The following is an 11,345-nucleotide window of genomic DNA, read 5'->3' on the forward strand; positions in this document are numbered from 1 at the left end:
AGCTTTCAAACAATGAAAAACGTGTTTGGTCTCAAGGGATATCTTCTGAGGTATTATCACCTCTCTTCGAGAAAACCTAGGTTTATTTTCAAACAGAGGCACTCCCATCCGTGAGGAATGAAGATGGGAATGACCAGTCTATTTCTGCTGCCAAGAACTGAGTTTTATTTTACTATAAACTGCGAGGTGACAGTGGTCATGTGATTAATGACATGGACTGACGACCTGGATGTTCTAAGTTCAAATCCAGTTTGTTCTACAAAGAAATCAATTTCGCTTAGGATGTTAGCAACCTTCTCATGGTTCCTCCTATAAGTACCCGATATCTTTCTAGAAAGAATTGACTAAAAAAATATCGAGGAAACCAATGTCAACAACAGAATCTTCGGATTTATATGATATAATGATAACTATAAACTGACTTTGTGTTTAACTTGGTTTTTGTGTTGCACCTTCTCTCTCTTTCTCTCACTCCCTTTCTCTTTCTATCTTTCTTCCTCTTTTTCACCCGCTCATTCTTTCTCTCTCTTTCTCTGTTTGCATCTCTTTATTTATCTCCCTTTTCTCTCTAAAGTACTCACATTTGATATATTTTGCTTTTTCGCTGTAGATAGAAAGAGAATCTGAAAGATGATCACATAGGTTTACCATTCACAGGAAGTCACTATCCATGGATGCAGAACCACCGAATGTAGGTTATACTCAATTTCGACTCATATCATTTGGATTAATCGAACTACTATTCTCATCTTTAGTGTGATTTTCACAACGTTTCAGTTGATATAACCTCCGACCTTCTTCATGTGTATCTTATTGAACCCAGGAATGTTTGTCAAACTCAGGAATTTGGATGGAATTTCGAGCGGAACTCTTTATTTACTTTATAAGGGTAACATGCTCTTATTCATCCACCATGACTAGATAACCGTCCTAAGTAATTTGCAATTATATTTTTCAGTCGTCCACACAGAGAATCGAACCTTCAACCTTCAGTAGAATATCATTTTTTACAATTGATTTTTCCAAGTATTCTAACCACTGCACCATGGATGCTTGCAATTTCCGAGTTCGACAGAAACATTCCCGAGGTCGACAAGATACATCAGAAGAAGGTCGCAGGTTGCATCGACCAAAACATTGTGAAAATCACACTCAAGATGAGAACAATAATACGAATAACCAATCCGCATCTCAAAAATTCAGAAACGTCAACTTCAACTGATTTTACTGAAACAAAAAGGAATACACTTTATCTCTATTTTAATAAAATAGTTTTTTCTCTCCTGAGAAAAACATCATAGCAATATACATACACGTGACTCGCTTATGATAATCCGCCAGATAATCATAGTTTAATTTGTTTTGGGGAGGAGGAGGAGGGAGATTGCCTTTATTGAATCTGTTCTGGCTTTGTGTTGTGGTAAATGGGTCCTGCTAGTTTTAGAAATAAATTAAAGTTAAAAACAAAAATTTCGAAAGCAAAAAGTCACAATTAAAATAAATAAACATTTCAATAAGTTTCAAAGATTTTATTTTTAACAACAAATGGTTTTAGGAAAATACAAAATGAAATAAAGACGTCTGGATAAATCAAATTATTCTTAAACACAAAAAAATTGATAATTTTTATATTTTTTTACTGCATGACCTCCTTGTGTCCTTGGAAAATTTAGATTATGTGATATTTGATGATAGGTTTAACATCAGATGACATGATACACATTGCATTAAATCAGACATTTTAATAAACCCGAAAGAACTCATTATTGATGTCAACATCCCAAATGACTTCGGTCTTAATGGAGTTGACCCAAAAAATGATTTAAAAATGACGGAAAGAAATAAACATTATGTTGTGATAGGAATACAAGCTTAAGAAAAAAAAACTTTTAAGAAATGTTTGGAAACAATCTCTGGAAGACCAAGTTGTAACGAAATACAAATGGCAACCATAAAGGGAAGAATATCTTTTTTTTTTTTTTTTAATTTTTTTTTTTTACACGGTGGTCACCACTTATCAAGGCCCGGAAGCCACGCAGGGATAAGGGTTATATCTGTCCTTAAAAACACCCTCGAATATAAATCCAAATGAAATTTAATGAAATCAAGTGTTAGCTTCAGGACGGAGCCCCGTGATCTTTTGAAATTAACTGAAGTAAAAAAAAAAAAAAAGGCAACTAATAAAGAAAAAAGAAATATTGGAAGACGAAGCTGTAACAAAAAAATTGGAAATATTTTTCACATAAAAGAAAACACATTTCCATAAAATATGGAAGATTTTTTTGAAAGGAGTAAAACTGCCACTACAGACTTCCATGCAACCTTTTGGCATTTTTGGTCATGCACGACCTTAATCATAAAATGACGTGAAAAAGACAAACAAACAAAAAAAAAAACACAAAAATTCTTTGAACTGTTTTTTATAATATTTCCATTCAACTTTTAAGACCAATAAAATCACAACTTTACAAAAAATAACCAATCAACAAACAGAAAGAGAACTATTGTTCTGTTTCTAAACTAAAATAAATCTGCTCTTTCGGTATTGCCGGGATGATTAAAAGACTGCACGGATTAAAAAAGAGGAGAAAAAGAGGAGAAAAAGAGGAGACAGTCATTTGGTGTTACACTGGTCATCTAATATCACGTAACCTAAATTTTTTGAAAAAAGGTTAAGAATTTGTGACCCCTTTAGTTCACTAGTACCGAAAATTAATATTAGTAAAAGTTTTATAAAATACTCTATGTTCTATATTAGTTGTTGCGTTAAAAAATAAGCATGAATGTGTTTTGCGGTGTTATTCAACCTTTTTAGTGCAAAAGAAATAATTGTTTTCTTAAACAAATTTGATGCACACATTGCTTAAATATCTGTGTCATCGTGGACTGGATTATTATAGACAAAATCAAGTTCATCTTCCTGTAGGATCTTATCGTCACAATCGTCAAAATCAGGTGCATATCCGCTATTCACAATATTTGTCATGGTCAATCTTGGTGTATTTTCTGTCCTATTCGACATGTAAGCAAATTTGGAGCGTTTCTTCTTGTATACAAATATCCAATAGATACAACAACAGAAGATACCACATAGAACAAGGACGCACAATGTGATTATAATGATGATGATGATACTTAGTTTTGCATCATTCTCATTGCAAAAGTCCAGGAAACCTTTAAACACGCAGGCGTCAATATCCAATCGTTCTTTGCAATAGACAGCGTAAAGATCTCGGGTTAGATTTCCAACCGGATTTCCAATTCGAGACATCCGGATACAACTCTCAATAAAAAACTGCTGGCTCATCTCGAGATTCTTGCAATGGTTCTCAAAAATTGGATTCTCCAAAGTACGCAGGCAATTCTCTCTTATCGTCGGTTTCATTGTGTGCATTCGTAGATCTATGGCTGAGTATTGTTCAAGAACTGGCAAGTCTGATGGTTTCCATTCTGGGAGCAAAGTGCCTGATGGGCCAAAGGTAAGCCTGCTCTTAAATGATTTCCCATCGCCTGACCAGGTTGATGTGGTATGTACATAGGACATTGATCCTTCGCCTTCGTCGAACATTATATGCAGCACTTGTTTATGCAATAATTTGTTTGTGTAGACGTTATAATATTTGTAGATGTCAGCGACAGAGTGGGTGCTATTCCAGAGGCGGAGGTAATCAAGTTCAAAGCTGATCTGGTACGCAGTTATTTTGATTTCAGTAATATCTAAGGTAGAGTCGATATGTTCGTTTTTATACTGGAAGTATTGTAAGCTTGACTGTGAGAATATGTATGCTATTGTGTTTGGGTCTTTGTTACCCCAGACCAGCACAATATACAGCCACCTGTCCAGATGTATACGCATGTCAGTGTTGTAAACTTTATTAAAATGTTTGATGACAAGAAAATCTTCAGAAAGGCCAAGGCTAATCTTGCCGTTATTTGTAAGGAAATGTATGAATGTTGTCTCTACATTCAGTTTTGATTTGAATTGGATCCAAAATCCAACTGTTAACCTAGGAAGAGTGATCAGTGACAAATCCAATGCCTGAGCAAAGTTTTCCTGGAAAATCAGCTTATAACCAGAATTGGTTAAATCTCGTCCAAGGTGGATTTTGAAATTGGTTTTGAGGAACTTTCCGATGGTTGGGATTGAAACTGAATCGCCCATTAAAGCAATGTTCTTTATTTGCTCACTACTGATATCGTTGCCTTGGTAACCATCGTTATTTCCCATGATTCCACGCATTTTCGTCTTAGTGTGAGACAAGAACACCCCGAAAAACATCTCCGAATCAACCAGAGAAATCAAAATTTCTGTATCATGGATAGACACCCGAACGATGCGTTGCTGTGTCCATGAAACTTTCAGAGGTTTCGTGGTAGATGTGATTACACGACTTGTAGGGTATGTAATATTGGTCTCTAAATCATCTTTTTTAAGCAGCAGAACTAAATTCTCTCCTCTTTGCGTGACCTCAAACGTTGTTGACGCATCTAATATGAAAGAAACCGATGTTAACGTACGACAAAGATAATCATTTAGACACGGTACAAAATAACCTTTTATCATAAGTTCTTCTGTCGATAGCAGCTGATATGAACCGACGGTGATTATTGTATAAGCAACCGCGTCAAACGTCATCACATTTGGACCAAATACGATACCAACCCTCTTTTGAGATGTTTCATTGTTATTGGCAGTGTCGAGCTGTAGTATATTGCAATCATCTCCAACCCAACCTGGCGAGCAATTGGCACAGGCATAAGTTGTACTATTGCTAAGCAAACCACTCCAGTAAGAAATCAAGTCATGTGACATACCGAGCCAATGAGAAGAACATTCGCATGATTTGGTTTCTGAGATGCAATCACCTTTCAAATTACAAATACCTCGCTCTGCAACCGGGCAGACTTTGTCGCACTTATCGCCGAAAAACCCTTCAGAACATGTACAAAAGTTAGTGGCATTTAGGAAACCAAACAGACAGTCTCGTTGACATTCTGGCGATGATAGAACGATATTCTTAGATTCGAGGTATTCACAAACCAGGTTCATTGGATCTTTGTCAGTAGAATTGATAGATGCTTGGCATTCCTTTGCAAACATCATCGCTGATTTTGCAGACTTGGTTGGATTTGTGGTAACCACGACATCTTTGATGCATTCTTGAAGATAATATTTTGATAAATCCTCACCAACATCGCGGCAATAATTCATTAAAGCATCATTGAAAACTGAACTACAAAGCTCTCTTGCTTCGTTAACCAACGACGTATTTGCAGCCGTGACAGGTTGAGCTGCAATCTCGATATTTGCTTTGCTCTTCAGTTCTAACGTGCTGGGACGCCATGTTGGAGCACGAGACAATTGCAAAGGATACATTATGACTCCTTGTTGCATGTCTCTGGCAAAAAAGTTTTCCATCTTATTAAAATTCCATGACAACTTTAGATCTGGTGTCGCATGAGAAACTTTAATCCGCCAATTTCTGGTGATGAGTGTTGGGTTATGCGGACGCTTCCAGATTCGAACCTCGTCGATATATCCGTAAAATCCTTCATCCAGGCTGTACTTATTCTGCAGTTCTTTGCTAGTGGAACCAAGGATGAAAGTTCCGCTATTGTTGAATGTCTCAGACGAGATACGGACTGCTTTAACCAGAGTTTCTCCAGAATCGTGAATAACATAAATTTCCAGAGAGGACGTGGCAGATATCCATACAAGGTCTATTTGGTTCCATTTATTCAGTTCCAACGGAATTTCTGTGTCTTTGAGAGATCCGTCAGAAATCACAGTGAGTCCGTATACTGAGTTGAGAAGCAGAAGATGATATTTCAGCGTGATAAAACTGTAAATAATCCCCCCGTATTTAGTTGGATTAACATGAAGTTCTAATGTAAATTCATTGTATAAACTCACATTTTTGATGTACATTCCATTGTTACTGTAAAATAAACAACCACCAGACGATAGATTGATATCTGTTTGATCACCAGATATATTGACCAAATAAGATTTCAGAAACTCTTGAACACTCATACTCGATAAATCTTCTCTACAAGATACGCTCATTGTAGAATCACAGAGAATGGGTTTCTTGATATTGCAATGCTGGTAACCGATGTCTCTAATAGTGTCACAGGAGCATAGAAGACCGTTCGTCAATCTTGGTCTTGCATCAAGTGTTGTTGATAACATAACAAAAAGTTGGTCTTTTAATTCGACATTTACGATCAGTTGTTGTCGTGCGAAAACCATTTCAAAAGATTTCTCTACATGTCGTGTCATTTGAATATCTTTATAAGACAAATTACGATAAAGTTGTATAGCTTTGTGGTTATCCCAAATGACTATTTTCAAAGAATCTGCAAAACTTGTAACATTGACCACGAGTTCAATTCCGACCCCGTTTACCAGCAAAGAAACATAGCAAGTGCCAGCATCAACTGAATCAGTCTCATTGCAGTTCACGAACTGAGCAAATAATGTTAGATCATCAGGCCGAATTGTTAATAACCTGTAAACACCTTTTAGATTTACATCGAAGGAAACCAGATCAAATGTCTTTATTCGTTTATTATAAATGAACGCTGTAAGTTGAGTTGTATGGGGCGACGAGAAGTTGCGTTTCATAACGACACAGTCTGATCCAATCCATCCAGGTAAACATTGGTCACATTTTTCTCCAGTCCACTGTCCTTTACAGATGCATTGACCATTGGTGTCACAAAGTCCGTGAAAACTGCACGGTTCGAGGGCACCGTTTGGACATGTTTTGTCGCACATTTGACCCCAGTAGCCATAATCGCAAATGCATGTACCATTGGTTCGGAGTCGACCAAACATGCAGTTGCTGCATATAAGTTTCAACCAATCCGGCTTCGGAGCTGTGATATTGCAAATTAACTCATTAATTTCATTTTGTTTTCCACCAAGATTCATACACATGTCCGCTATCGATGCTATGGATAAGTAGATGTTTTTCGTCGATAGACTTGAATGGAATGCACAAATATGAATAAAGGTCTCCAAGAAAACGGCAGAAATTCTCGGGCAGTTTTCTCTTAATAATCGAGACTGAAAATAATTCCTGCATATTTGTATCGCGTCAAGGTCTGGTTGGACGTCATTTCTGTCATTAATAGTTTTTCTTAACGAATACAAACTAACATCTGAATAAACCCAAACCGGAGTCTGCCATGGGTACGCAGGCAAGAAAATATTATTCCCTGATTTCCTGTCTTGCGCACTGTAACCATGACCTTCTGAAAATCTAAAAAGAAAATCTAATTGATTTCCAAAATAAGAGAGTTTTGTATTGAGATGGAACGTTTGATAAATCGCCGAAATAGATAAAGCAGAGTTCCAAACGGTGATCTCATCGAGCAGGCCGGTGAAGCTTTGGTTTGCCAGGGAGAACTTTGCATTTCCAAACGACGGATGCCAAGCGCCAAGTGAGATAACATTTTTACTTTCGTAAATATCGGGACACGTTAAATCTAAGATGTTATACGTTATTCTCCTGTTAGGGTCATAATGGTAAAAGTTAACGCGTGATGAGTTTTTATCGAATATTACAATTATCTGATTCCAGCTGTGTAGTATGTTCACCGCTTTTGTCTTTTGCATTTTCTGACCACAAGTAAGACTGATCGGGTTTGTGTTGAATAAAGCAAATGTCTTTTTGTTTCCGAAGGATATCATTACTCCTGTATGACTGTAAGGCTTAACCAACAAGGAAATAGAGTAGCCTGAGCTATTCTCCTTAGAATGCTGTTTGATTATTAACGGCTTTGTTAAAGCGGCTGTGTTGTTGAACAATAAGGCATAACCAGCGGAGGATGGACTAAAAAGCAGGCGGCTGTCCTTATTGAATAAACTATTAACTATAGCGATTTTGTACTGTTGGAAATACTGTGAGCGCTGGACCTCTGTGGATGTTTCAAAATCAAAGGTCAGAGTAGACGGATCGCAGGAACCTAGGAGTCCAACTGCTGTTTTGCAAATAGGAGGGTGACTTTTTACAGATATCGTCAAGGAGACAGCTTGGATAATGATTTTAAATGTAACCGTTCCTTTAAGTTGGAGACTGATATAAATCTCAGAAGCTGACTTCACTGTTAACGATAGTTTAGAAATGTTTAACTGCAGCTGGTCAAGACGGAATCTGCTTCCATTTATGAATATTTCTGGTACGCCTTTGTTTTCAGTTGCATATATGGTTAAAACTGTACTGTCGACTGATATGGAAAAGGCGTTAATACAAGTGCCAGTCTGGCACAAGGTTTGGTGGATCTGAGCATCTGTTCTATCATAAAGATATATTCGGAAAACTCCAGTTTCTTTTGAAAGCTCAAAAACTCTTCCATCAAATCGAAGATATTGACCTGTACTGAAGACCATAGCAATGTTGCTTCCTTGAGCGGTCAGTGGGGTGGTTTTAGCCACCGAGCAATTATTACCTATCATGCCTTTCCTGCACAAATCACAGTTTTTCCCATCCCAGTTCCACTGGCATTCACATATACCATTCTGTTGGCAGTGTCCGTGTCCGTTACAGGGATTCCAAGAACCTCCGGGGCATATCTCACTGCAGGTATCACCAAAGTACCCAAATTGACATACGCAAGCATGACTATTGTTTCGGCGAGTCCAAGTACCAAAATGGCACAAATAATGGTTGCCTAAATATTTTTTGTGAAGAAATTGTAAAAATGGGATATCACTGCTGGTCTCGCAGAGTTCTGCAAATTGAACAACTTGAGATCGACCAGCCTTTTTATGTTGCATCATACTGGCAAACTGGATGCAGGAAATGAAATAAAAGTCTGTAACAGCGCGAGATATCGGTGAACAAAGTTCGCTGTGACCAAGCCGGTAAATCTCACTGCAATATTCTTCTGCTGATTCTCGAAGCAATTCTGAGGTGAAAGTGTAATTTAAAACTGTCGTTTGTCTGCTGGTGATCGGTCGGAGGTCAGAGGCCACCCATTCTGGATTATTCCACATTTTACCGAGCGTTTGAAATTCTTTGCCCGTGACAAAATCCCATGCTTTCTCACCAATGCCTTCATCAAACAGCCACGCAGCTGATAACAAATTCTTCACAGAAGATGGACTCATGTTCCAAGATTCCATTATGATATTTGGTTCTAAAAGAATGCTCCATATCAAAAAGTTTTCAACCTGGGCTTGTAGACTCGGCAGGTATGTCAGATTCGCCTTACCGAATGACGGTAATGATTGACCAACAGCTAAATGACCAGGTTCTTTAAATAAATTGAGATGGATGAAGCCAGTATAGCGGACTACGTTTCCATTCATATTAAAAACATATAGGTCATAGAGACCGTTATTACCATTGTAAACAAAGACGACTTTATTCCATTCGTTATCGGTTAGTGTCACATTTGTTTCCATCTGTTGGTCATCAACGACAAGCTTGATCGTTCTGTTATAAAACAGAGACAAAGAGTGTTCGTTCGCGAATGAAAAAAGGACGCCTGTCTTATTGATGATTTTAACAAAGAAATCAATTGTGATATTAGGATGAAAAATGTCGGAATGAATCGTTGTATAAATAACCGTATCGTTGAATTTGAGACTGTAACCTGTCTGGTGGATATACGAGGTGTCTGGATCAAATCTATTATCACAAGGATCAACTTTAAAATGTTGAAATCTTTTTGAATCGTTGCTTGTGGTGTTTTCCATGATCCACAACATTTTTAAGCGGTGTAAACCAACAGTGGAATCTCTTGTAATATTTCCGGGATTATATTTTGCAGTTTGTATTTTGTCTCTGATAGAACAGAAATCATAGAAATTGTTCATGTTTTTATCTGGGAAGAACAGATCTTCAACTGAACTGTTGTGGTTGCCAAATTGAAAAGAACCAAGCATCCCCGTTGAATAGTCTTTTAATTTGCTGTCCATTTTCATCTTGAAGCGAAGGAATATCTTTTCGCTGTATACTGATAGAGTTGTATTGAAATCGGTTTCAATATCAATCTGGTTTTGGAAAACGCGAGAGACTTTGAACCCGACAAAATATAATGGAAAGTCTAGACTATTCAATTGCCCATTAACGTACACTAAAAGTTCATAATTCTTTAGTTTGTTTACATGGATTGTTATGTTTGCATAACCAAAGATTCGGTCACCAATGCTCAATCCAAGAAGCGACAAACATACATAGGTTTCATGACACTTAACAAATTTTCCTTGCACGACGAGATTTTCAGTAACAGTCAGTAAATTATAACTACCAGTTTCTTTGAGCTCAAAGTTCACCCCTTCCACATTTTGTCCATGTCCGAGGGCCGACATACCAGCCAATATCTGAGAATTGTTATAATTGTTTTGGTAAGCGATGGCACAATTGTTACCAAACCATCCCTCTTTGCAGACAGAGCAATTTCCATGGGATTGAATCGGGCAATTACACATTCCTGTCTCAGGGTCACAACTACCGTAGCCAGAACAAGGGTTATTTACACCCCCGGGACATTCGGCGCTACAATTTTCATTCCAGTAACCTGTGAAGCACTGGCATTTGTTTGCGTTGATTTTGCTCTTGGAACCAAAGAAGCAAGTTTTGTTACATCGTGTTCCTATCCAAATTCTATACTGCACCTTACTTCCAAAATAGTTGCATAGTTCCTGTCCTGGCCACTTGGTGGCGTTGAGGAGGAATTGGCAATAATCAGCATGGTTGATGACGATATCGGCTACAGCTTGCAAATCACCAACGAACCGAGCATTGTCGATACAGTTTTTGTAATTCACTTTAGTTAGCGACGATGTTATGTTGGTGCAGAGTCTGAAAAAACAAACAAACATTGAATTAAAAATAAAAACTAGCATACACATATATATATAAAATAGTAGCGTGTGTGTGTGTGTGTGTGTGTGTGTGTGTGTGTACAACTCATTTACAGCCCACATCACTGGGATGATGACAGTCTCTGACCTAGAGATGGTGCACACGATTTTTCAAGGTCAAAGGTCAAATTATAGCCTATGTATATATACTCTCCTACAGCCCATACCACTGGACTGAGCATGACCAAGCCTGACATGATGATGGTCTCCAACCTAAGGATGGTGCACACCATTTTTCAAGGTCAAGATCAAAGGTTAAGGTCATATTTAGTGCGGTCCTTCATAAACTTACCCACCTAGGGATGGTGCGCACCAAGTTGGAGTTTGCCACCATCTCAGGGGCCGGCACTATGGTGGTGGCCAACTTCTTTGTGAATTTGAATCAAATCATTCCCCCCCCCCATTCTCTTCAACCAATTAAACATAATGTTAACCATTGTGTTTCTTCGTAATTGTTTCAATTTTT

At 37.8% G+C, this 11,345-nt stretch overlaps 1 protein-coding gene across 1 annotated transcript in view; it reads right to left on the reverse strand.

The window, feature by feature from the left end:
* Positions 1 to 1,514: 1,514 nt before the first annotated feature.
* The window catches only part of LOC145249431 (uncharacterized), a 911,941-nt gene continuing 902,110 nt past the window's right edge, over positions 1,515 to 11,345 (reverse strand). Inside the window, exon 117 of the mRNA XM_080110989.1 lies at positions 1,515 to 10,817. Coding sequence (XP_079967115.1) covers positions 2,864 to 10,817 — 7,954 coding nt within the window. The 3' untranslated portion in view covers positions 1,515 to 2,863. The remainder of the gene's footprint in view (positions 10,818 to 11,345) is intronic.

Source organism: Euprymna scolopes, chromosome 28, assembly GCF_053919585.1.
Source record: "Euprymna scolopes isolate OS-2025 chromosome 28, ASM5391958v1, whole genome shotgun sequence".
Classification (NCBI taxonomy): domain Eukaryota; kingdom Metazoa; phylum Mollusca; class Cephalopoda; order Sepiida; family Sepiolidae; genus Euprymna; species Euprymna scolopes.